The sequence below is a fragment of the Trichoderma aggressivum genome, assembly GCF_033847375.1.
Source record: "Trichoderma aggressivum f. europaeum strain CBS 100526 chromosome Unknown scaffold_006, whole genome shotgun sequence".
Lineage (NCBI taxonomy): Eukaryota > Fungi > Ascomycota > Sordariomycetes > Hypocreales > Hypocreaceae > Trichoderma > Trichoderma aggressivum.
Genome location: NW_026946372.1, coordinates 213050 through 239427, shown reverse-complemented (window position 1 = coordinate 239427; position 26378 = coordinate 213050). Strand labels below are relative to the sequence as shown.

The 26378-nt window shown below is 52.2% G+C and overlaps 8 protein-coding genes across 8 annotated transcripts; 4 read left to right on the top strand and 4 right to left on the bottom strand.

The window, feature by feature from the left end:
* Positions 1-66: 66 nt before the first annotated feature.
* On the bottom strand, positions 67-1609 carry Triagg1_2324 (CAZyme family GT33; the record flags this gene model as incomplete). The annotated part of the gene is made up of 3 exons (XM_062896493.1): positions 67-1023; positions 1092-1285; positions 1339-1609. The coding sequence occupies 3 exons, from the start codon at positions 1607-1609 to the stop codon at positions 67-69; spliced, it is 1422 nt and encodes a 473-aa protein (XP_062758536.1).
* A 1728-nt stretch (positions 1610-3337) lies between these two features.
* Triagg1_2323 (uncharacterized protein) lies at positions 3338-7679 on the top strand (the record flags this gene model as incomplete). The annotated part of the gene is made up of 6 exons (XM_062896492.1): positions 3338-4023; positions 4077-4295; positions 4363-5047; positions 5534-5547; positions 5883-6663; positions 6720-7679. 6 exons carry the CDS (start codon positions 3338-3340, stop codon positions 7677-7679), a joined length of 3345 nt encoding a protein of 1114 aa, XP_062758535.1.
* Positions 7680-9004: 1325 nt separating this feature from the next.
* Positions 9005-10163, top strand: Triagg1_2322 (uncharacterized protein; the record flags this gene model as incomplete). The annotated part of the gene is made up of 2 exons (XM_062896491.1): positions 9005-9347; positions 9487-10163. The coding sequence occupies 2 exons, from the start codon at positions 9005-9007 to the stop codon at positions 10161-10163; spliced, it is 1020 nt and encodes a 339-aa protein (XP_062758534.1).
* Positions 10164-11037: 874 nt separating this feature from the next.
* On the bottom strand, positions 11038-13120 carry Triagg1_2321 (uncharacterized protein; the record flags this gene model as incomplete). Its single annotated transcript, XM_062896490.1, has 2 exons — positions 11038-13006; positions 13086-13120. The coding sequence occupies 2 exons, from the start codon at positions 13118-13120 to the stop codon at positions 11038-11040; spliced, it is 2004 nt and encodes a 667-aa protein (XP_062758533.1).
* Positions 13121-14431: 1311 nt separating this feature from the next.
* Positions 14432-15198, bottom strand: Triagg1_2320 (uncharacterized protein; the record flags this gene model as incomplete). The annotated part of the gene is made up of 2 exons (XM_062896489.1): positions 14432-15065; positions 15125-15198. 2 exons carry the CDS (start codon positions 15196-15198, stop codon positions 14432-14434), a joined length of 708 nt encoding a protein of 235 aa, XP_062758532.1.
* Positions 15199-16346: 1148 nt separating this feature from the next.
* Positions 16347-17581, top strand: Triagg1_2319 (uncharacterized protein; the record flags this gene model as incomplete). The annotated part of the gene is made up of 2 exons (XM_062896488.1): positions 16347-16879; positions 16948-17581. The coding sequence occupies 2 exons, from the start codon at positions 16347-16349 to the stop codon at positions 17579-17581; spliced, it is 1167 nt and encodes a 388-aa protein (XP_062758531.1).
* Positions 17582-17980: 399 nt separating this feature from the next.
* Positions 17981-20611, top strand: Triagg1_2318 (uncharacterized protein; the record flags this gene model as incomplete). The annotated part of the gene is made up of 6 exons (XM_062896486.1): positions 17981-17995; positions 18284-19069; positions 19122-19379; positions 19436-19613; positions 19670-20356; positions 20421-20611. The coding sequence occupies 6 exons, from the start codon at positions 17981-17983 to the stop codon at positions 20609-20611; spliced, it is 2115 nt and encodes a 704-aa protein (XP_062758530.1).
* A 3870-nt stretch (positions 20612-24481) lies between these two features.
* Positions 24482-25195, bottom strand: Triagg1_2317 (uncharacterized protein; the record flags this gene model as incomplete). The annotated part of the gene is made up of 2 exons (XM_062896485.1): positions 24482-24880; positions 24938-25195. The coding sequence occupies 2 exons, from the start codon at positions 25193-25195 to the stop codon at positions 24482-24484; spliced, it is 657 nt and encodes a 218-aa protein (XP_062758529.1).
* Between the last annotated feature and the right edge of the window lie 1183 nt (positions 25196-26378).

Below are 26378 nucleotides of genomic sequence, written 5' to 3'. Positions count from 1 at the left end.
TGCATCACGCCCATGTCGGAACTGGCAGGTAAATAAGTTTTCATTTTCATCAAGACAGTCCCATGTCTACTTGGCTACCCCTATCAATGGCCCCACGACACTGTCCCATTTTTCGTCCCAACGCCGTGAGCCTTCCTCAATGGCACCTCTCCTCAAATGGGCCAGCTCTTGTGCACCCTCGAGGCTCAACAGCCGCTTCAAAATCTCGGTGAGCTGGGGCACCGTCTCAAAGCCACATCCGTTCTGCCCCTCCTTTACCAGCTCCCCAATGCTCTCAAACCCGGCATACGCAGCTACGGGAAGTCCTGCCCCAAACATGTCCACCACCTTCATTGGTAAATCGACTCCAGAGCTTGATTTATGGAGAGAGATGCCAAGATCAGCAGAGGCGAGAAGTGAGGCGTAGTCACGATTAGAAAGCCAGGCACTGAGAATTCGAATACCGGGAAGTTTGCCACCATCTTGGAGTTCCTTGATCTTTTCAAGGTAGGCTTCCTTTTGGGGGCCTTTACCAGTGATGATGGCCAAGATGGGAGGGACATCTTCCTGGTCTGAGGAAGGCGTAGCGTAGGCGACCAAAGCATCAAGCAGCATGCCAAAGTCTTCGTCTGCCGTCCAGGAGGTGCTGCTTACGACCAGGCGGAGAGATCCATCGACGATATTCTTGGCATGGCTCTTGGTCTCTGCAAGGCGAGACAGAAACTCCAATCGTGCTGTTGGAGCGATGATGGGCTGGAAGATTTCGGCTGGCCGGTCGTGAAGTGTGTAGACGGGGTTCCTGAGGTTAAATCGGCCGCCGGCTTGAAGTTGCTTCGCCATGGCGTCTGTGACTGCGAGGTTCGCATTTCCTAGATATTTGCCTAGTCTGATCTCGTAAAACTTGTAGAAAGGCACAAAGATTCGGAGGAGAGACTTTTGCGCAAGGATAGTGTGGCCGTAGTTGTGCCAGTCGACGATGACTTTGCTACCACGAAGCCAGGAAACAAGTAGAGCCACGTGAAACGTGGGGATGGAAGGGGGATTCTACAAGCTTATTAGAATGAATTCCTTGAAGCCAGATATATTTGTGGTCTAGAGATGGTTATGGTTACCTGAATGATGATCCATTGAGCCGGGGGAGCGGTGTACATGAGCGTTACGAATAAGGTCCAGAACTGCTGAATGACCTTGCAGGGGATGTTGAGAAAAAAGGGAAGCGTTTCCCATGCAATCCATTCCGGCGGAGGAGCGAGAGGATAGACAGTGACGTTGGGGTTGCCGATGAGATCAGGATGCCTGGCCGTCTCTACGAACCCAGAATGAGTACTTGTATGATGGCGTAAGGCTTGAATTGCGTACCTTTATATCCAACAATGTCAACTTTTCTTCCGTGCTTTGCAACGCTAAGAGCATGATACTGCATCCGTGGGCTTCTGCCAATATCGCCCACCACTAGAATTTGGATGTGCTCATCCTCTGGCTTCTCGGCGGGCTGATAGCGGGTGGGTATGATATCAAGAGACCTCTTGGCCAGCCACACGACGAAGCCCCAAACGCGGCCCAGGGCAATGACGGACAAGCCACCGATGATTGCAGATATTGCAAATGAGATGTAGTAGGCGGTGGACATATTGGGCAAACCGGTCCTTGGAGAGGTATGTGGTTGGCGTTTAGAGCGCTGGGCTAGAGAGGCAGTGACAGCTGTCCAGTCTCACAGGGATGGCTTCTGGCAAAGCTCCCTCTGCCCTCACTGGTAAGACGCTTCGATGCAAAAGGGGGGATTATGAGGCTTTACAGAATGCTGCATGAGGACAAGGCGTTATTTCGAGCTCATTTACCTGGTGGTTGGCGTCGCAAACGAGCTGCTGATATGCGATTCGAGTTGTTTGCACCGCCTCAAGAAGCTCATTGCCAAGCTGTATAGTAGTTTGATAACGCCATTGGGGACTTTTGGACTGTGGCGCACGGAGGTGCTGTGGCTGGTGAGGAGACTGACTGTCGTCATTTTTGCGAGTCCCTGAATGTGATAAGCGCCACATGCAATGGAGATCGTGGGGACGGCTCAAAGGGCCAATCAGTGCCTTCGAGATGCAAGACATTGGGTACTACCTTGTGCTATTACCTAGATACGTGGGCATGCCGTGAGATCTTGGTAGATTTGTGCTGCCCGGCAGTTGGCAGTAGTAAGATTGGATTGGCACTGCCCAGATGCTGTTATACCCGCGTTGAATCGAGTATCTGTGCGCGTGTGGACGGAGTATGTATGCATGCACATTGACGGCGGTTGGTTTTATGACACTACTGCCACTAGACAATTTGATAACTCACCTGGTAATCATTGCTCTCAATCACGAGGCACGAATTAGGTTTCAACCAGCTCCGTTAGGCTGGGACTAACTGAGAGATTCCGTCCTTTTACCTTCCCCTTTTGACGTCCCCGTTATCGCTTAGACTGTCGTCTTGCATCGTCGATCTGCTGTACGTTGATTTGTAGGAATTGATGTCCATATGTTTCCCAATACAGCAGCATGCTCATAATCCATCTTGATACCGTTTGTGCATTGCGTAATTCATTTCCACACATGCCGTTTGTTGAAACATTTCCAGACTGTTCCATCGCGTCACCGTGCCTGTAGCAACTTGGCAATCTCATTACATCGCATCTCACCTCATCTGTCTCACCCGTTGGTGTATCAATGAATCAATCAATATTATTAACCGCCCAGGTACCATCACTTATGTAGGTACCTGTAGTACCTAGCACCAACAGCCCGCGGGCATTGCTGGTACCTGGCCCGCTAATCGCGCTGATAAACAGCGCCCACACACACTAACGCCATCACTGGCCACAGCGGGACGAGACCCCCAAAAAGCGCCTCCACGTGCCCCGCACCCTCCTAAAGTCGGTCACTCTGGTGCTCGAGTAGCGCCAGTTGCAGGACCTGATTTTCCATCAATTTTTCTCCAGGTTGAGGTCCTGTTGTCGTCGGGTCTGTGCTTGTTCCCCTATTTGGCCTGCCCAGCTTGGCTCCATCTGCCCAGTCTGTCTCCTTCGACAAACCCAAGCTGGGGGGAGGGGGACTTGCAATCTCCAATCCGTCAACCTCGCACCTCCACTCGTGTCCATTCGATTCCCCGAGTCCGCCTGTGTCGCGCCAATTGCGTTGTCGGGCATCGTGCAGACGCTTGATGCGGGTGTTTGCCGTCCGCGAGACGCATCTCTCGTAGCGACTGGACGCGATTGTCCGCGGCTGAGGCCCACGAGCAGGATCCAAGTTGCTCGGCTCCGACGACCTCGAAAGGGCCTGTCTTTTTTTTTTTTTTTTCTTTTTGCCGACGATCGATCGACCTCCACACGATGGAAGCCTCGTATTCCCTGCCGTCGTCGGCATTGCCGCACGCTCACCGGGTTCACACTCAGTCCCAGCCGGCATCGCTCAACACATGGCGAATGACGGTGTCAAGCGAGAGTCTGCCCTCTGCGCTGGAAGACGACGAGGACGAAGATCACGATCACAATCACGATCGCGATCCTGACCATGACCATGACCATGACCATGATCACGACCACAATTACGACCACAGCCGCTCCCATTCCCACTCCAACCCGCGCTCGCAGGCGTATTCCATCCCGCCGCCACTGCCCTCTCCCTCGCACTTGCACGCGCACTCCTTCAGCTTCCCACGCCATGGCCGCAGCGGCTCGCAAACTTCCAATGCGAGCTCCTCCGAGAAGCCGTCAATAGGGGGCGCAGGAAGCTGGTCTCAGGCGAGGAGGAACCGCTATACACCAGAAGTCATTGACGAATCTGCTCACGACCATGACCATGACCACAATCATGACCACAGCCACAGCCACAGCCACTCCCACTCTCATTCTAATGGCCATAGTCACGACCATAGTCACAGTCACCACCATGGCCATGACCACACCCACGAGCGGTCTCTCTTCACAAGAACAATCCTCCCCTACACGGTTGGATGGCCCATTCTTTATTCCATAATAGCTGAGAAAGACTCGAGGCGGATATTCTACTTTATGTCGTATGTTTGCACTTAAAGTTCAGCAGGTGATGGTGACTAATAACGTGATGCAGGCTCAACTTTGGTTTCATGATCATCCAGGCCTTCTATGGCTACGTAACCGACTCGCTGGGCCTTCTCAGCGATAGTATCCACATGTTCTTCGACTGTGTTGCCCTGCTCGTAGGATTGCTAGCAGCTGTCATGAGCAAGTGGCCGAAGAGCCAGCGGTTCCCATACGGCTTCGGAAAGGTCGAAACGCTGAGCGGATTCGCCAATGGCATTCTGTTAATGTATGTACTCATCACATGGCCCACGATGCGCCAATCGTTATGATTCTGACCCAACTGTTTGGTCTAGGCTCCTCAGTGTTGAAATTGCGTTCGAGGCATTCGAGCGATTGTGGGAGGGAACGCAGACAAAGCGGCTGGGCGAGCTCTTCGTTGTCAGCAGCCTTGGCTTGGCCGTGAATTTGGTTGGCATGATGGCGTTTGGACATCACCACCACGGCCACGACCATGGACATGGGCATAGCCATGGGCATTCTCACGGCGAGCACGACCATGGATGCAGCTCACACTCGGGCCATAACCATAACCACGGCCACGGCCATGACCATGATAATGAAAATATGCGCGGCATCTACCTGCATGTTTTGGCAGACACCTTGGGCAGTGTCTCAGTCATTGTATCTACAGTTTTGACGAGCTTCTGGGGCTGGGCCGGGTGGGATCCGCTGGCTTCGTGCTTCATTGCTGGTCTCATCTTTCTATCTGCACAGCCACTCGTGTTTTCAGCAGCGAAGCGTCTACTTTTGACCGTTCCCGAGGGTGTCGAGTACAACCTGCGGAACATTCTTGCCGGCATTGGACAACAGCGAGGCGTTGTGAGCTACGCGACTCCGAAATTTTGGATGGATGATCATGGAGGCAATCAGTTATTGGGCGTTGTTCATGTCACGGTGGCCCGTGGCGCTGCCCTGGAGGAGACCAAAGACCGTGTTCGAGAGTATCTGCTCAAGGAGGGCATTGATGCCGTTATACAAGTGGAAAGAGATGGAGATAATGGATGCTGGTGTACTCGCGGACGAGCTCCGACCAACCCGCCGCAGATGTCCAAGCAGTTTTAGGAGACGAGGGCCGTGTCATGCATACAACAACGGGGGCAAAGACAATTAAATGGTTGGACAAGTGGCGAACAAGATGAATAATTGATTGCTTAGTTGATGCATTTACACAGCGATGGAGCATCTATAGCGCAACTTGTCTGCTTCTTGGGTGGATGAGATGGACCGGCTGCATCTATATAGCGATTGAAGCGGGATGCTTGGCGTAAGGGTGTGAGTTACGGGTTTTGCTTAGAGTTTAGGATATGTTCGCGTCTATAATTGGTTCCTGATTGCATATACCAGAATTGCCTAGATACATGATGGAGATCTTTTCCCTCCAGAGGTTGAAGGAACATGAATGTGCCAGTTATTAAGCTTGACAGGTGTGATTAGGTAGTCCGGAGCTGTAACTACATGCTCTAGTCGGAAGCTGTGATGTAAGCACAGGATCCGTGATTCATGGAGGGGTAGGAGGGGTAGAGCGTGAAAGAGGCAATATTCCAAGGCTAGACATCTTTCACCTTCCAACGCAGCGAAACATCTGCGTCTCGTGTATGAGGCGAGTGTCTTGAACAAATGAGTATGGCAATGTATCCTCTTCCTAAAAATAGCGCCCGGCTAATACTACATGTACATTAACCAGCTTCCATTGACAAGGTATGGATGGCGTCTGCCTGGTCCAGAGATGATCCGGTCAAGGCTAAACGAGGCGACGCAACTTATAGACAGGCTGTCAGCTATGCGGCGTTACATTCAACATTAATCGCATCAGGACTCGCAGTGAGCCTCGCAGCTCTGCGTGGGGAAATTCTTACACCAGCAAGCACAACAGCCGGGAATGGGTTGCGCTGTCTGGTGGCGATGCGCAGGAATGCCCAGATGGTAGTTGTGCTTCCGTCTATCGGGGGAGACCGCCTGGAGAGCTGAAGTTTTGCTTGCGCTTGTATGAGGACGACCCAGACGATGCTTCGTATGTGTATGAGAGCGACGAGGACGATGAACCTTTGGAGTACGACTCGAATGCCGAGGACGATGACCGCGATGAGGTGACCGGGGAAGAGAATGAGATGACCTCATCTCATTCTCAAGAATCGGATGCGGAGGAAGAGTATAAGTGGTTTTTCAACCCTAGTGGGCTCGATCCCCAGCCAGAGTACGATACCGAGTTCCTCCCGCTCTCTGCGCCATACGACGACGAAGGCGGGGCGGAAGACGAAGATATAGGAGTTGATCATCATATCATGGCGCTCCCAACAGCCCGCAGATACGAACACGTCGCTGGCCCGGGCTGCTGTAACCTTCGAGGCTATCACGGGGATAGGATTACTCTCGAGGAGATGATAGATTGCCATACGGTGCAGGGGCTTTACAAGAAGACGAGCGATTGGACGCCGAGTGACGATGACATGGATTTTGAGAGAGAATCAAAGAATTATCATCTTACGGGGCTATCGGACTGTATGCCTCCGAACGGAGGAGATGTGAAGTGCGCACCGATTCGTGGTGGAGCAGATTGGTTCCATGCGTCCAACCTCAGCGACACATGGAAAGATGTATGTGACTGAGACACATGAGAGAGACTTGCTACCGTGCTAATGATAGCTATCAGCTCTTTGGATGGGGAACTTATGTCCTACCATTTCACCCTACCTGCTTTGAGATATTCATCAGAATAAGCAAGCGGCAGATGGGAAGAGTTAGCCTCGACTCATTGATGAAGCTCGAGAGTACCGCCTCCCGTAGCATGTTTGGTGAGCGGCATCCCGACATTGTGGATGCGAGAAACAAGGGCTGGAAGTGGTCTTGTTTGCTTGGCACGGAGTATCTTGCGGCCAATCCCGTCTTCATCTCCGGCTTCAGGGAAATTTGCGACGCAGCCATCTTTGACACGGAGGATTTTGATAGCCGAAGCAGCCCGTTTCCAGAGCGAGCTGAGAAGCGAGATGTTTCCGCAGTGCCAGACGACCCGTTTTTGAAGCTGCCAACAGAGCTTAAGCATACGATTGCTTGGCATCTCGGCTCAAAGGATATAGCATCGCTGCGAATGGCGTCTCGGGCATTCTGTCATCTCCCCATGACTTTATGGCATACGTTAATGGTCCGAGAGATGCCGTGGGTGTACGAAGCTTGGTGCGACGACCCTACGCCCTACCCATGGGCCATGGCAGACGCCTCTTACTTGAAGCAGATGCGGGAGCGGGAGGAAGCGTACACGGCCGAGCGAACCCGCCGAGCAGATGTTTTAAAGGCCAACGAGCCTGATTTCTATCCCATCTGGGAAGAGAACGAGCCCAAGTCTCCGCCGCTGTCGCCTGAATTGGAAGCTCAGACAAGGCTGTTTGGGGAAAAGAAGCGAGCTATGGCGCCCGTGAGACTACCGCGTGATAGGACGAATTGGTATCAGCTGTATACGGACATTAAAGCAAACGAGGACAAGTTGAAGGGACTGCGCAACAGGAAGAGGATATGGGCGACTGTGGGCGAAATTGTGCAGAATGTTAAGAAATGCTGGGAGGCGGAGTCGGTTGAGATTAACACGCCGTTTGCTATAATGGAGGTTGATGGCTGAAATATTATACATCTTTAGAAGTGGATTACTACATACATTATAGAGGCTAGCTATCTGGTTTCCAACTTGATGGTTATGACAGCGCACCTATAGCTCGTGGGGGAAGAATGGGAAGCATTGTTAGAGTCGTCATTGTATTTTGGCCTGACATGTGATTGCGCGCCGTGAGAATGACGAACGTGGGGTTGATGAAAAAGATTCCCCGCTCTTTACCTTTTTTTTACCCCACGGGCAGTGGCTTTCGACCGGTGCCGAAGGTTACCAGGTACATGTACATTGTCATGGTCATTGCCGGCCTCCATCATCGGAGGCGATTTACCGAAATCCAGTTCGATGGAAATTACAGCGCAAATTCCGGTCGAATTTTGTTTTTTTCGGTTGTCAGTTTCTTCATTAGTACGTGGACTCGGGTTTCCTTCTTTCCCCCGACAGTGCCGTCACGCGGGGCATGGCTATTGCGCTTTTGACCCGGCCGACGGACGGAGCAGCGAGCCGAGGTTCGAGGGCGGGACCCCGGCTGCGGTTGAGCTTTTGGCTTTTGTTGTGCTTGTACGGCAGTGTAGTGGTGATATGCATTAAGAGGGTATGGTATATGTTGGTGGGGTGAAGCCAGATTGGAAGTTGTATTATCTGCCATGGACATCAAATGGCATTTTTTTGGTAGGTTTTGGGAATAAAGGTAATGTTCCAATGACATGTGCAAATCGGACTATATAGGTGCTTTTCTGCTACCCAACGAGGTTCGGTCCACCAAGCATAATCACAAGCTTCTCCCACGGAGCAAAGTAGGAAGAAAGAGGGAGAAAACCAAGAGAGGAGGATCTAAAACCCGCAGTCATATGGCAACCATCACGCGGGCTTTTATATCTCAGCCTTAGTACTAAGCTGCCCCGTGAATCATCAGCCTTGGGTTTGTAATGCATCCCGTCGTCCGAACTCGTTCCTTGTCTCCGTCCTCCAACCCACACACAAAACAAAAGCCTTGTGTCATTTTAGTCTAGTACACCCTTGACAGCTGAAAAATGCTACATGCCATCTGGGCCGTCGAGATGCGGCCGCCACAAGTACCTGCGCTAAAGTTGCACGCGCTAAAATCAGACGCCAGCCATGTACATGTACCTCTTTACCTTTTTTGATGTTCGGGCTATGTGCATATTAGAAGCAACTCGTCGTTCATCTTTGCTTCTCCTCCAAACCTCCTCCTCCTCCTCTTCCTTTTCCACATCGTCTCTAATATTCTGCTCTTCCTCTCCTCTCTCATTTCTTTCTTTCTTTGCTGCAATTCTCTACTCACAATCCTCCCCCTTCCCCCCGCGGCCATAATAATGTCTTCCTCAAGCTCCTCCTCCCCAGCCGAGGCAGTCTCCTCCATCGCCGACAAGATCCCCTCGCCCCAAGAGGCCAAAGAGACCGCCCAGGCCGCCGCGCCCGCCGCCCAGTCCGCTCTCCTGTCCCAGCTGCGCGCCCTTGCCGCGGGCGGCTTCGGAGGCATCTGCGCCGTCGTCGTCGGCCACCCGTTCGACCTGGTCAAGGTGCGCCTGCAGACGGCCGAGCGCGGCGTCTACTCGAGCGCCATTGATGTGGTGCGCAAGTCGGTCGCAAGGGATGGACTGAGAAGGGGGTTGTATGCGGGTGTCAGTGCGCCGCTGGTTGGCGTTACGCCCATGTGTATGTTCTTTTTTTGCTTTCTATTTCCCTTGCTTAACCTTGATGTTTTGTCTTGGGGGTTTTCTTTTCTTTTTTTGCCGAACCTCGGCACAAGTTTGTGGGTGAGAACATGTGTGAGCTGACGGGTGCAAAACCACAGTCGCCGTCTCCTTCTGGGGCTACGATCTCGGCAAGCAAATCGTCGGCGGCGTCTCGACCGTTGGGCCCGACGGCCTGTCCACCGGCCAGCTCGCCGCCGCCGGCTTCCTCTCCGCCATCCCCATGACCGCCATCACCGCCCCCTTTGAGCGCGTCAAGGTCATCCTGCAGGTCCAGGGCCAGAAGCAGCTCGCGCCCGGCGAGAAGCCAAAGTACAGCGGCGGCCTCGACGTCGTGCGCCAGCTCTACCGCGAGGGCGGCCTGCGCTCCGTCTTCCGCGGCAGCGTCGCCACCCTCGCCCGCGACGGGCCCGGAAGCGCCGCCTACTTCGCCGCCTACGAGGTCATCAAGAAGAGCCTCAGCCCCAAGGATCCCGTCACCGGGAAGCCCACCGGCCAGCTGAGCCTGACGGCCGTGACGTGCGCCGGTGCCGGCGCCGGCGTGGCCATGTGGATCCCCGTCTTCCCTGTCGATACCGTCAAGTCTCGCCTTCAGACCGCCGAGGGCAATGTCACCATCGGAGGCGTCATCCGCGAGCTCTACGGCAAGGGCGGCTACAAGGCGTTTTTCCCTGGTTTCGGTCCTGCGCTGACTCGTGCTGTCCCGGCCAACGCGGCGACCTTTTTGGGCGTGGAGCTGGCGCACCAGGCCATGAACAAGATGTTTGGATCGAAATAATGATGAACTATGATTCATTTTGAGACTTGTTTTTTTTCTGCGATATCATTGGCAGTGTTTTGTAGTTTTGCGTATAAAGGGAATTTTTTGGGTTTTCGGGAGGACAAGAAAAGTATATAGGGGAGAACGATGGGAGAGGGAGGCATCAAGACAATACCCTCATGATTGTTTTGGATTATTATCTTCTCCTGCATGACGGAGTCGTGGAAAAGGGATTTAGACGGCGGTGTTAACTGTACTCGCCCCGTAGATTAGATGCCCTTTGCCGTCTGTTTTTCTGTTGACGCAAGGGCTATACATCATCACCTTTTCAAATCAATAAATAAATAAATAAAATAAAATAAATAAATGAAAAAAAGTAATTCCAAGATTAGCTTGTGAACCATGAAAAAAAAAAGTGGCACGTTCATTCTGTCTGTCTGAAAATCTATAACCAAGCCCGTATACAAAAAACCCAAACCCAAAAAGAAAAGGAACAAATTTCCAGAACCCCAAACTAAACCCAAAAGCTCCCGTTATTTTGCTTAAAAAGGGGGGAAAAATTCACCAAGATATATATAAACCACAAAAGCCAAAGATTGAGCAAATAAAGATCCCATCGCTCATACCGCCCCGAGTTTTCGCCCTGCTATTGTTGTACAAAATCCGAATTCGACTCAATGGGGGAAATATCCTTCCATTCTTTTTCGGAATTCCTTTTTGGACCCCGTTTTGATGCTTCGTTTGCGCCGACTTCATTCCAAATCACAATTTTCCATGAGTGAGTTCCAAATACGAGTCAAAACCGTCCCCAACGATAAAACCAAAAAAATCAAAATCAAAAAAAAAAAAATCAATCTCCTTTTCAAAGAAAGGGGGAGTGGGAGGGAGAGAATCACCAAGCCCTCTCATTCACAGTCCACCTCCTCTTTGACTGGCTCAAATCCCTAAGCCTATCCGCTTCGCTCGGCGGCATGGCCAAGGTCCAGAGTCCGCCCAGTCCCGACAAGGGCATTTCATCCCCGGCATCTTCAAACGACACGTCTGCGTTGAGTTTGATGGGAGCAGAGAAAACCGGCCCCTTGGGAGACGTGGGGAGCTGAATGGCGGGAGCCAGAGTTGGAAACGGCTCCAACGGTTTGGCCTCCTGCGATGGCTTGATGTTTTCGACAGAAATGGGCCTGAATCGCTTGTTGTCAAAGTCGGGAAGTATGCTGTCGTAGTCGTCCACTGCCTCCTCGTCGACATCGTCAATCAGACGCAAAGAAGAGCGCGCGGGTGCCCACAGCCCTGACCCTGAAGATGGAGCCCGCCGATGTCCGGTGGTGTAGCTGTTGGCTTCAATCTCATAGCCCGCGCTCACAGGCGGTGCCGCCCTGGGGGATCGCCGGCTGGAGCTTGAATCCCGTCGAGAAAAGGGGCCAACTGACGGGTTTGCGGACGTGCTTCGAGTGCTCGCCGTCGAGAGCGGCTCGAGGAACGAAAGGGGGTTTTGCACGGGTCCATCCACAGTGGGCGAGGTGGGCAATGTTGAGTTGCGGCCACGAAGGCCAGAAGGGCTCCAGGTGTTCCGGGGAGATGCGGGCCTTGCGGTGACGGATGCGCCAGAGTTGGAGCGCAAGTGCTCTGTGCTTGCAGAGAGGCGAATCTCGTACAAGTCATCAACAGAAGCCTGGGGGGTCGCAGAGTTGCTGCTGCTTTGGTGCCCTGAGGAAATGGCAAGCGCTTTGGCATAGTCGGCATCCGGCCTTCTAACAGCTGCCGTAATGGAGGCAATGCCAACATCCATGAGAACAGGCTTGTGAGTAATGGCCCCGATCAAGGCGTTGCAGCCGGCACCATGAGACACGATGATGACAACCGTCTCAACCTCCTCCTCCTCCTCTTCGCCATAGCCGCTGTCGCTGCAGCTGTGGTCATTTTCGGTGCTGACAGGCGCGCACAGCAGCTCGTCGGGAGAGTCCGTAGTCGCATACCAGTTGACCATTCGCTTCAGCCCTGAGCGGAAGCGCTGGTGCATCGACTTCCACTCCTCGGGCAGCTTTCCGCCGTCGCCAAAGTCCAGCGGCGCCCTCATTGAGTCCCACTGATAGTCAATGACGACGCACGAGTCCCTAGCATGGGCGACAAATCCATCGGGTATCTTGCCGTTGCTCGAGATGGCATGCAATGGCCGCGGAGGCTGATAACCTTTCTTCTGCTCCTGGGATGCCGATGAGAGAGCCGCAACCATGGCGGAGGAGCTGAAAACACTACCCTGGCCTAATCCAGATGCGGGCTGTTGCGAGGGAGACGCCGCCACTGGCGAACTCCAGAGGGCGCCATTCGACGCCGGCTGAATGGTACTGGGCAAGGGCACGCCCGCGTAGATGCTGTAATCTTCGCGTCGCAACAAATCAGCCTTTGCGCTGCCCATCATAAGGGCCGGACCCGGAGGAGGCGTGATCATCTCAAAGTACTCTGGCGACAGCCACTCGCCCAGAAACGTGTCGAGCCGTAACAGGGCGGGCTTGTGCGGGCTCTGCTGCCCAATCGGGGCCTTGCGCGGGACGATGACATCGGACGGCTGGTATATGGATTCGGAGGCTGTCTGGGCGAGGCCGGAGCTGATGCCGACGGACGTCTGGACACACCGCAGAAAGGGAGAGCTGTGGATGACGACTCTGAAGCGCCGGCGCTTCCCGGTCAAGGAGGCGCCGTTGTTTGCGACCTCGGCCTCGACCTTGGCCTGCTCCAGAATGCTGGCAATCTGGTTGCCAACCTGGCGGGCTTGTAGAAAGCCGCCGTATGTCAGGGGAGGATCGTAGGGAGTCGGTGAGGTGAGGTGCCATTGCTTGTTGGCGGTATCGAGTCGGTTGCCGTGTCTGCGATGTCGGCGGAGGTTAGCAACGAGTGGCCAATTGCAAAGCAGTGAGATTGAAATCTTGGGAATTTGTCTCGTACCTTACGACGAATATATGCGACGGTAACCGGCCCATGGTTGATATTGTCTTGTCTTTGCTTGGGCGTGGTGGTGGACGGATTGTGGTGTGGTTTGCCGAACGGAGAGCGTATATCGATAGAAATGCAGAGGCCAGCGGGTGGATAAATAGAGAAACGGATGAATCGCGCAAACAACTTTAACAAAAATAACTTCGTCAATGTTGGTTCCTGGCGACTTTATAGTTTATAGACGACCGACGCCCGATCCGCCGCCTTCTGACGTGTCTCTGTCCAGCTGGCTGCAGTGGCCTGGAACTGGCTCAGCCGCTCCTACGCACTGGCTTGCCTTCTCCGCATATGAGGGGCCGAATGACACCAGGGCTTGGGGAAGACTGTTCGACAGGGAATAATTGCAGCGGGGTTTGATCAGCTGGGCAGGACGGGCTGCAGTTGCAGTTGCAGTTGCAGGACTGAGGATGCGAATGCGAGCAATCGGCAGACGGGTGGTTCGATGGGGGGCGATGAGATGAGGTCAGGTCAGTCAGGCCGTGCAAGGAGGGAGAGAGGGACGAGACACAGTGCACCGCTGTCTGTTTGTTAAGCCGCACGAGATGCTGTAACCGCAGACGGAGAATGAGGTATTGGGTTCAAATGTAATGTTGGGTTTTGGAGGGGGGATTGGGATGATGGGATGAAATGTTCATGTATTTATCACATGGAGGCCAAGAAGGCGATGGAAATTAATTCATTACTACTGCTAGCACTAAGTCGCTTACAGTACAGTACTACCTTAGTTACTCGTACTACTACTGAACTGACAACTTACTGTAAGTCTCCGCCAAATTAATTTTCATCTGGCTTGTTCAATCGGGGCAAGGCTGTCTCGTCTCGGCTGCTCCTTTGGGTAAAGACACGCCCCCCGAGATTCCCATGTGACGTGGGCCGGTTTTTCGTCTCCCTTCTCCTCCATCCTCTTTTTCTTTTTTTCGTGTGTGAATATTAATAATGTCTCTGGTGACTTTTCCATTTTTTCTTCCCTCCTTTCCCCTTCTTAACAATGGTCCCCCTGGCATGAATCTTTCCTCCTCCTCACGCTTCTCTTGTTCAGGCTGTTTCGTCATTGGGGGCACGTGGGGCGCATGCAACCCTGGGTTGGTGGCATGCATGACGGCCCTTTTGTTTTCTGGCTTGTGATTCTGGGCATCTTTGGTGAGTTTTTTGGTCAAAGATTTGCTGAATTGCAACGCGGGGGGTAGCAGAGCATCCGCTCCGGTGACGTCGGGGGTGTCGTTTTGGAGGCACCGGCGCCCCCCACTCGTCCTTATTTCAAGATCTGCAAACTATACACGGGTGCCTACTCTGTATCTTTAGCCGGATATCCTCTCCGAGTGTACCCTTGACCCTTTACTATTTCGTTCGATAGGCCGCTGTTGATGTGACAAATTCCCCAGGATAACTGCATCGAGAAAAATCAAGTCATCCGTTCCCTCTTGCGCCGGAACCGTGTTGCCCTCCTCGTCATGCCGAAAGCCATTGTCCAGGAAGAGGCCAGCAATGCTCGCAACTTCCACGCGGTCGTCGTAGCCCGGCATCAGCTCCTTAAACGCCGCCCAGAATACATCGCGAAGAGCCTGATGGTTGGGGAGATAGGTCCAGCCCACGCTGACTCTTCTGATCCCTAGCATGGCCTCGAACCCGCCAAGCGACATGCCAAACGGGCTGACCTCGGTGTCCTTCCAGTCGCAGATACCGACGGGACTGCCTGAAATCGTGTCCACGTGGATGTTGTTCTCCCGGAGGTCGATGTGGTTGGGCACCATCGGCCAGTCCCCGGCAAAGAGCTCCGGGAGGCGCGATCTGACCTTGTTTAGAGTCTGGCGAAAGCGGCTCGGCAAACCTTCCTCCAACACCGCAAGCTGCGCGTCGTAGGTCTGGAGGAGCTCGCCATGGTCTGTATCCTTGATTGTCTGAGGCGTGTTCCGCCATGCCGAGCTGAAGAACCTGCGTTAAAAGTCAACTGTACGGCTCCCTCTGGCTTCAGGTTTGAGGTTCCCACCGACCTTGCGTAGTCTTGCAGAGTCTTCTTCAGGAGCAGGCAATCATTCGCATGCAGCTGGTCGCGGGCCAGATACATGGCCACTTCATCCTGTAGACGTGCACCTCGCCCACCTTGCCAACGCTCTTGTGGTGTGGAACGAAGCCCTTGTAGGCTTGTTCGATGTCCTGGAGAAAGCCGAGGCCTAAGGCAGAGTCACTGCAGCGAAACTGGACAGCAAGTGAGCCACTCTTAGTGTCTCGTCTCCTCTATCAAAATATCAAAACGGTAGACCGACCCAGTGTATGTATGCTCCTCTATGGGGGTGTACCGTATTTGCATCGCATCGCATCGCGTCCTCGGCATTTGCCATCTTACTAATGCCTCCAACGTGTGTTGGACTTGATGCTCCTGGCTTGGCACCTACTAAGCAATACTTGTACGAAAACATCCTCTTACGTGTATCCATGGCGTCTCAGTTGGTCTGTATGTGTGTCACTTGCTGATATTACGGGCACAATGGTTTGCATACTCGTACTGTACCGTACAATATAACCAAGGGTGTGCCTACTAATGCATGTTCGCAGAAGCTTCAAATGAGGCGTCCTTTTATCAGCGCTTACTCCGGCACACCGAGATGTCGGATCGCGCCACTCATCCCGGATATATTCTCCTTCTCCCATCCGTGTAGTAGTAGGTATAACCGTACGAGCACATGCAGTATTTACTCCGTACACCCACCACCTCAATGTGACCTCTTCAGCCAAAGCAGTCAATATCACAAGTCCCCGGATTTGTAATTTTGCTTGCTTCGTCACATGCTTTGATAGCGGCCACTAGCAACGGGTACTTCCCGTCCTTTATCCAAGATGCACCCCTCCTTGCTGCTCCACACGCCCCGCGGTAGTCGATTTCAGGGCACATTTTCAGATGTAGGTACTGAATACTTTCTGCAGCCAATACGCTCCAGCATCTAGTAGCGTACTCTCTACTTGCTACTCTACCCATGAAACTGTTGGTAAAAAAGGGGGCCCAGATTTGTAAGCGCCCAAGATTGCCGAGCTGGACTTGACCACATACCTGCAGCTCATTGATTAATCGATACATACAATCAACCCGCATGGCTATGGCTTCGCGACAACCTCCGTCAAGCTAGCAATACTTACTTGTAACCTAGGTACGAATCTACATACGAGGTATCCAGTCGTCATCGTCGTCACGTCACAATCACCATCACCGCCGTCGCGATGAAGCTCTCGGGCCTGAGCTTCAAGGCCATCGTGGCCTCGCTATTGCTCGCATCGGCCTCAGTCGCCGAGCACACGAGCAACTGGGCCGTCCTGGTCTGCACATCGCGCTTCTGGTTCAACTACCGTCACCTCGCCAATGTCTTGTCCATGTACCGAACGGTGAAGCGCCTTGGCATCCCCGACTCGCAAATCATTCTCATGCTGCCCGACGACATGGCCTGCAACCCTCGAAATGCGTTCCCCGGCACCGTCTACAGCAATTCAGACCGTGCAGTCGACCTATACGGCGACAACATCGAGGTCGACTACCGCGGCTACGAGGTTACTGTTGAGAACTTTATCCGTCTCTTGACGGATCGTGTCGGCGACGAAACCCCCCGAAGCAAGCGCCTGCTGACCGACGATCGAAGCAACATCTTTGTGTACATGACGGGTCACGGTGGAAACGAGTTTCTCAAGTTCCAGGACGCTGAGGAGATTGGCGCATTCGATCTTGCCGATGCTTTTGAGCAGATGTGGGAGAAGAAGAGGTGCGCATTATACTTTCCTGCATGTTTCTTGTTGCAGTAGGATTCATCTAACCTCTGATACGATACAGATACCACGAAATTTTATTCATGATCGATACCTGCCAGGCAAACACAATGTACAGCAGACTTTACTCTCCCAACATCATTGCCACGGGATCATCCGAGCTCGACGAATCATCGTATTCGCATCACGCCGACAGCGACGTCGGCGTCGCAGTCATCGACCGATACACCTACTACAACCTAGAATTTCTCGAAGCCCATGTCCAAGACCTCGGCAGCAAAAAGACCGTCGGCGAGCTGTTCGACAGCTACGACTACGACAAGATTCACTCCACCGCTGGCGTGCGCTATGATCTCTTCCCTGGGGGAGAAGAGGCCGCGCGCAGCCGCCTCATCACCGACTTCTTCGGCAACATTCAAAACGTCGAGGTCGACCGAGCCAAGGACTCGGCCTTGGAGGAAGAGCTGGTCGAGCTGAGCAAGACCATCGCCATGCTGAGGAAGAGGGAAGCCGAGGAAGATGCGGCCCGCCACAACGTGTCGTCCATTCCCGCCAGCGTTCCCACGGCGCCGCCGAGGAAGATGCAGGGCGCCAAGGCTCTCACCGAGGATGACTGGTGGACGAAGAAGGTTATTGGAGCCACGGCGCTCGCTGGATGTGCGCTGTTGTGGGGAGTTGGCACATTGTTGGAAGCATAATTTGCGGCTTGTTTAGTGTTTTTGTCTTGTTTTTATCAAGCATCGAATTTTAAGATTAGATTATACATCATCCATCTTAGCGCAAGGCTCATCCCAGTTAGAACAATTCTTCATAAAGAGAAATATTCGCAATGATTCAATCCCAGCTCAATTCATTTCATTGATAATGGTTGATGATATCATGGGTCCACGCAGATGAATGCCTTAGTCAGCAGCAAATTAGACGTGCCAGTCTCATGCAGCATTCTTCAGAATCAAACCTTGTTCATAAACTTTTCATCTCGACGACCCTGCCCAGCGAGAATTGAATTTTTCGCAAGCGGACGTGAAAAACACCAATGAATCAGATTGTAAACCTGCGCGTTCTGATGAAATTGGCCACGCCTAGCCCTCCATAGCATGGACCGATTCAGGGTGAGTTGAGAACAAGATTTGAGATCAGTGATTGGACAGGACATCTAGATGAGCATCTCTCTCTTCCAATGTTGATTTTTCGTTTATTTTATTTTCTCTTCAGTATTCGATCAACCTATAGCGTGTTTATATGTATAGAACAATGCCAGTTCCTTCATCTTCAGCCTCCCCTACCCCAATCGGTAGTTCTATTCTTGACTTCTTTCTTTGCCTCCACACCTCTTTTGCTCACGAGTTCAACATGTCGACATCAATTTCTCTGCTGACATCGACCGCCAATCGTCTTAGGCGCGTCCCCTCCAGACGCTTTCTCTCACTTCGCGTCCGCCTTCGCCACATGCCCTTGCCTGGTCATGCGACGCTGAACTGGCCGTTGCCACGCAGGAATGCATCTACATCTTCTTGCCCGACTATCTGGCCGGCCACGATGCCGACGCTGATGAACGAGATGCCTCACAGTATCAGTTTGCGCTCTCTCTCCAGCCATCTGCCGTCATCAATCCAAATACCAAGATCAATGGTCAGCTGTGCGCCCAAGCAGGCGTCAGGCTACCGGCTCCTCGAACAGGCGACGAGGGCAGTTTCAGAGGCGTTGGTAATGGGACGGTCACAGGGTCTGGCGCAGCCTTGGGGCAGGTCATCAGAGTAGAGTGGTCGCCGAGTGGGCTTGGCTGCAACTCTCGCCCAGTGCTGATGGCCCTGACAACGACTGGCAATCTCATCACGTTTGGGGAGCAGGTCGACAGCCAGTCATCCGCCACGTCGAGCATGAGGACTCGGACCTTTAAGAATTGGAGGGTGCTTTGGGGCTTGGGAGCCAAGCTTCCGATCCCGGATTCCAGGTTCGAAGACGGGTTCCGGATCATGGACGAGCGCATCGTCTCGTTTTCGTGGGCCAAGGAGATTGCCCCCGGAAGAGCCTTGTTGGCCTATCTCAACGACATGGGTCAGATTATTGTCATGAGTATCCGGTATCACCGTCGCCGAGATTCTTCTAAACGCGGCTCTGAGCAAGAATGGGTTTGGACTTTGACGGAGCACATCAGAATCGACGGACGGGGCCCTCACAAGGAGGTGAGTCTACTTGATGCTATCCCGCCCGAGCTTTTGACTTACTTTTCGTTAGGATACAGATCCACAAGATCCGGATTTCAGTCCTCAAGGCAGCATCTTCTCCCTTAAATGGAGCCCCTGGCTAGTCGACAATGGAAACAGAACTGCGACCCTGGGATATCTGTCGAAAAACCATGCTGGCTTCCGCAGGATCGTACTGTACGGTGACTGGGAGAGGGGCGAGTTGCCCGACGTGGAAGCTGAACGAAGCGACACTACCACAATGTGTCTCCCTCTCTCTAGTGACGCGTTGATTGAGTGGGAGGATGCGGTGAGTGGCGATTGCTGTGCATATCCAAATTAGTTGATTGACACTAATGAGAGCAGATATGGACCGAGGGGGATTCCCATACTGCTCGGGGTATCATCACAACTCCTTTCACAATCAAGTCTTTCCAGATCATGCTCAACGGTATCTTGAGTGAACCGTCACCTCCGCACTCTATCTGGGAGTGCGCTTCAGCCTATGCCGACGAAGAGGATGTGTCGACAAATCCCATCACAGGTAACGTTGGACTATCGTATCGGTAGATGACTCGTATTCTTACAATTTCGCCCTAGGCCTTGTTGTGCATGATCCTGATCCCAATAATAAGCCCCCGATTCCATACTATTCTCTGGTGAGGCTATCCGCCACCTCCACCAATCTCGACTGGTACCAGACAAACTTGCCCGAAGAAAACCTTCCGCAATGGGTAGAAGATATAGGGGACCAGAATGCCCGCCTCGTCTCTCGAAGGGCCGCATTATACGGCGTAGACTCAGATTTCGAGTCAGACTCTGAGGGTGAAGACAAGCCGATGCAAGACGCACCTCCAGCGTCAGCCGATCCCGGTTTGCAGGTTCACCCGTACCGGTTTCGCCTCTGGGGCTTGGCCAAGTCCCCCGGCGATGGATGTACCGCCGTCCTTGCCTCGAAGCACGATACTCAGCATCCCGATCGCCGCGGCGTCTCAAATGTTCACTTCGACTGGCAAGTCTCTGCAGATGCCGACGGCAAACCCCAGCGCGCGAGACCAATCTCTAAGCCACTGACCACGGAGGGCCGAGCTTGGGAGTGGATGTACGGGCTGGGAGGCGACGTTCCCGGCGTGACACCAGGGTACAAGACTTCGTCTGCCAAACAGCAGGCCAGTCCACTGAGAGAAGTGTTCAAGCGTGCGGCTACGAGTCTGCCCTGTGTATTCTGTGAGGCTCGACTATCTATCAAGGATGATGTAGCTACTTGCAAAAACCGCCATGCATTCGGTACGAGATCAACTCGTTTTCTTTCCCCTCTTCCTTGTTTACATCATACTAACGACGAATGCAGCGATATGTGCCACATCTGGCATCCCCATCTTGGCTCCTGGGATCTCTCGAGTCTGTGGCGTGTGTAAGATGCGCTGTCTCAAGGTCTCTGAGTTGGAAAAGTTGGCGGAGGAGTACCTTGGGAGTGTTGATGCGGTGGGGGATTCACAAGGAGAAGTGTGTGGAGGTTGTGGCGGCAAGTTTGTCGTTTGAGAGCAAGCTTTGTGTTTCTATCTTGGCCTATTCAGCGACTGGGAAGTCTCTGCGTGATTTAGCATGCTGTGGTTTGTTGGGGAAAAGCATAACAATCGGCTTCTTATATTGTGTAATGCAATGTGTAAGATGTCGGCATGATGCGCTGTCAGGTGAATTCGGGATGCCCCCTCAAGACATTGCACGATGCCGCTCTCTGCCTACACTTTTCCTTAATGAAGGCGGATAAAGGAGTTGATTCCACATCATAGAGACGGTAGAGCGTATGAATGACTCATTGATGATGGCGTGTCAACGGGGTGTTGCATTAAGTTGATCGCGTCTCTGCATGAGAACGTGGATGAAGCGGTGAATGATGCGGATACGCCCTCTTCTTTGACCTTTTCTCTCTTCTGAGGGCAAAAGTCAAGTGAATTGGGTCAAGTCTGTTGAAGATAAATAGGTCGTCTGTTTCCCTTGCAATTTCATCTGCGCCATCTACAACCACATCAATTACTTGACTCTGTGACCACAACTGACATGGCCGACGAAGACTACAACAGACGGACGGCACAGACTGATCAGACACACTGATCAGACACACAGACAGGCCAGACAAATACGACACACCGAGGCTTTTGGGTCACCCAACAAACTATACTATTGCACGTAAGTTCCCTTTTGCACTGACGGTGGTGAAATTTGTACCGGGTTACTGATGCCCCTGACATAGCTGTTGCTGCCGTCAAAGCAGAAAAATACGATGTTCTTTTGACAATATCGAATTCCCCTTGAGCGCCCGCTTATATCACTCAGGCCACTGCTACAGTCGTGCTTGGTGGTTTTCGTACGCCATCAGCATGTTCCCGCCCTCTTTCTGGAGTCACCAACACACGTTTCCAGAGGCGCTTCAACACCTTGCCTCACATGTGAAATAGAGACTCTCCCGACTTACACTATGCTCAGGCAATCCTCAAGGATATCCCTGGCGCCCCAGAAAATAACATAAACACTTACATGCTACTTATATCAAAGTATGCCGACAACATCGAGTAATCCATTGGCAGCTACCTATACCATCGCAATATGTGCCCCTGATCCACTCCAACTCTCCTCTTCAGAAAGCAGCGCGAGAGACGATGACAAAGAAAACGAGTACGGCCTCGGATACCTAGGCATTGTTTCCAACGGCGGACTTTCTACTCGTGTCCAAGTCCAATTCCACTGGATGCCAATCAACGTCCAAGAACCCTCGAGCCTCACTACCCAACTGAAGCTCGATACGAAAAAGCCGTCAACCAAATGCCTCAATCTACGGTGCCCAATGTGCGGAGAAGTTGCCTCCATGAGCTTGAAACAGGCCAAACGTTTGAGATTGATGTTTTCAACGAATACGGCACAACATGAAGGCCGTTCTGGATGTGCAATAGGCCGTCATGAATCTGCAGCGTTTTCTGGAGTAGCTGAACTTTGGAAGCTCGATCACGCCTGATTACACAGTGATGGCTTCATTTCCTTGAGAGAAACGGAATCACAAGAACAAGAAGTTATACAGCCTCAACCCGACGGACTGGACGCAGCACCAACTCGACTTTCACATCACTAGAGAGCGAACACTTGAGCAAATACAAAACAACAGACAATGAGTACCACCGCCAGCAGGAAGGCCGCGCACATGAGAGACGAAGATCAACTCAACCGCCCAAACAGACGATTGAGGCTGGAGGCTGTCTTTTGATGACTCCTCCGACCTTCTCAGAATGTGCTCTTCTGGGGTGTGACAGAGGCCCAAGTTTTCGTGGCGAACATTAATATCATGGCGACGGGGGTCAATCTCCACGAGGATTACCACACGTAAGCTTTTGCAGAACAACAATTGCGCCAAGACTACGCTTCGATTCCATCTTGGCTTTTCATATGGAGACCATTTACCCCATGCGAACGAGTGGAAGAACAATGTTCACAAACGAACGCGCAAATGGATGCCCCTCTGCATTCATCCACGGGAATAAACCTCCTTCAACAAGGGACGACTCGGAAAATCACACATTAAGTGACTTGCAGAAAGCCAGGAAATTATATGTCTCAATTTCCAGGAGAGCCAGTTGTTTCTGGTAAACTAGATGGAAGCGACAGCGAAAGATCTCATTCGATATATCACGTCTCGATTATCGGAACACCATCGCAGACACCCACTCCATGAGCGACATGACAGATCAAACTATTCTAAACTACCATTACTACCACTGTCTTGTTTGTTTACTTGAGAACCTCGACATCTCGCCTTGCAAGGTGTCTTTCACAGTTGCAGGGCAAGTCACGTACTTCAAACCGTCGATGTGAAGACACCCTACAAACGAACCGTCTCCTTGCCGGCAATTCTCGCTTGGGCCAATAAGTGACATCGCCTCTCCGGACCTGAAAGTCAAGTCACGTTGAACGGCATGATGCCCCCCCCCCCCCCAGACAGCTTGCCCATATCATTAGGCAGACCTTAGCATATCCCCTCTACGTAGTAGATGGAGAAGACGAACCTGAAGCCATGACGATTCCTAATAAGGCCGCTGGCCGAGGGATTTCTCTGCCACTGCCAACGCAGGAGCATGACTCATTCAGGACGCCCTGCAAAGCTTCTATCGAGACAGCGGTGCAGCGCTTGTGAGCAAGTCGCTCAACAACAAGAAAATCGTCAACGACATGGCCATTGCCTTGAGTATGTGAAATTGTGGTGCCTCGAAGCCAGAAAGGTAGCGACTAGAAAGGTCAACTGTGGGTTCAAGCTCACAAGCCGATGATTCATTAATGTAACGAAATACGCAAAAACGGTGCGCAGGAATAGGACATCTACCTACCCATGTACAAAGCCAGGCATAGCAAGGGACAACTTGTTACTCTGATGGAAGACATTCTCTTGAAGAAGTCATTCAATCTACAGTCTAATAGCACTCGCTCAACGGTGTCCTTGATGACATCCACGGCATTCGGAGAAACTTGCATCAAGCCACGCCTAGACCAATGAAACTCATCCCTTTATAAACTTGGTACCAGAAAGTGTCAGATTGGTCAAGTCTGTTATTACTGCTCCGTAAGATTGCCACAAATGCCGCTGAGATTGTATAATCAAGATCACGAGGCCATGACTACCTATTTTAGTAACGAGTAATTATTAAAGTGAGCTGATACTAGCCCATATCAGCAGATACAACCATGGAAAGTCCTCGGTCATTAGAACTCCTATCTAGGTAGCTGCTAAAATAATAAAACTCATAAATAGTCAATGAGCATTCAGAAATCAACAAAGCACCTTTAATAAGAGCCTCACATATATGAAACTGCATCTTCACATGATACCTAACCCGGAACAATAGAACCCCGACTCGCAGCGTGCTTCAACGCCATGTAATTTCTCGTATAAAGAAAATAGAAAGGCCATCCAGAACCAGGGCCGGCAAGGAGAACATCCGCGCGAAATGCTTACCTCAGAGCGCCCAGTCAGCAACCTCCTACGCTCATCCCTTGTAGAGAATAGAGGTTGGTTGTCGGCGTCGATATAAATTGTCAAAGTCGCCAGAGGCTAGGATATATAGTATTGCTATATACCGGATTCTGGGCACATTCTAAAAACAGCTAGGATGCGTAAGAGACCGCAATCAACATGCATTACCAAATTATTATTATTATTCGTCTCACGTTCTATACTTATACGCCGATGGGATGACCAAGCTAAACTAACACGCTTTCATTGTTATCCACAGTTAAGGCCGACATCAATCCAAGCCATAAGCACTACTTCCTCTGATTTGACAGGGCCGCCAGCAAATCCAGTCTAATAGGGTATCTAACGATTTGCTCCCCCCCAAGAAACAGCACCAAATCCAGAGTAGAGCACCTTTAAATCGCCATCATGAAGGCGAGTGCGAGGGCGCCAATGGAGATGGACAAGGACACACTGCCGTTATCCTTGCCGTCCTTGTCAGAAGAAGTGTCGCCCGAGCTGCCACTGCCACTTCCGCTGCTGCCACCCTTTCCGTTGTTGGAGCTGCCACCGCTGCCACCATCGCCGTCGGTGGAGTTGGAGCTGCTGTCGTTGTCTGCAATCTCTCCGCCAAAGGACGTTCGGCCGGGGGAGACGCTCCGTGCCAGGGCGGAAGCGCGCTTCTTGTAGTCGGCGAGAGTCTGGTTGCCCTTGGGGTTGATGATGCCGACCATGCCAGCGGCGCACTCGTTGCCCTGCGAAGAGTAGAAAGGAATGGTGTCGGTTCCGTTGATCTCTACGCGAAAGACTTTGTCCTAATGTCTCATGTTAGTATCATGGCCACCTAAAGTAGTGTTGTTGAGAAGACGTACATTTTCGCCGCTGGATGTCGCAAAGAAGCCAGAGAAGAAGCCGGTGCCGAGCTCCATGGGAGAGCAGGGGTAGCGGTAGTCGCCAGCGACCACGGAGTGGTTCTTGGGCTCGAAGATGAACTCCAAGACGTCGCCATCGGCTGCCTTGATGGTTGAAGGGTCAAAGGTGTTGTCGGACGTGGCCGTGATCTTGATGGTGGCTGCGTTGGCCAGATACGCAAGGGCAAAGGCCGAGAGGAGGCTCTTGACGGAAGGCATTTTCATATGCAAGTATAATCAAGCGCGATGATGTATATATAAAAAAGCAAGCAAGCAAACAGACAGACAATCGCTAGATGATTGAAAGCAGGAAGATGCTAGAGAACAATGCAGAGCAGCTTACTTCACAAGAGAAAAAAAAAGGAGAGCAACAACAAAGAGCTGGGACCAGAGCTCCTTAAGTACGGAGGGCGATCCCGAAGGATTCGGATAGTTCCCTCTCGTATTCCACCTTGACTCTCGTGAACAGGAGGGTCCAATGGCGCAGATCTTTGGGAAAAACACGAAAAACACGAAGAAAGCCCAAGCAGCTGGCCAACGAGCATCCGATCTTGGCTCAAATCAGTCTGCGCCACGCAAAGCCCCCATGCATCCATGCATGTCTAGCTGTGTAAGTTGGCGCCCCTTTGGGAATAGACTGCCGTGCTGTGCTGTCTTGGGAGCTTACAGTCACTGAAACATCATCGTCGGTGTTATGCGATGTCGTTACGGCGGCGGAAATCCGTCATTGAACTGACGGCGGACGCGAAAACGTCACGATTGCTGTCATGCGAGTTGTGCAGCTTCTTTGTTTGCCAGCAGAGAAGCCTCCAAAGGGGTTGTATAAGAGGCGGCAATACTTGGGCTTTTTGCCTCTGACAACCAGCAAGACGCTCGGACCAGGAATAGGATCATTAAGGCACGTATGTAAGCATCAGGCAGCGTCTCACCGCATCCAAATAGTCCCAGAGCCATGCCGTGCCAAATATAGTAATCCAGTGGTTTTTTTTTTGTCCGAGTCGCTATTTATACTCGGACGCATGAACGAGTTGGCCGCTAGCCTTGGCCAGATCTGGGATCTGGGATGTGGCTGTGGTGCTTAGTAAAGAAAAAAGAAAAAAGAGGGAGAATTGAAGGAAAGAAATAGGGACACCAAAAACTTCCCGCCTTGGGTAAAAAGGACCTCGTTGGGGAAAAGGGAACAACAAGCCTTGGGCCGGAACAGCAGTTCTTGCAGCAGTTCCGGATACCGAGGAGAAGAGCCGTTTTGTCGACCAGACGGACGCATCATAATCGTACGATGATGAATCTGAGTCTCGGGGAATCATCTTCAACGGCTGTTCGGCGACTCCTGGGCCACAGTCCAGCTCTGCTAGGGGAAGTGAGTAGACGGGCGGGATGGCGATGGCAAATACATAGAACA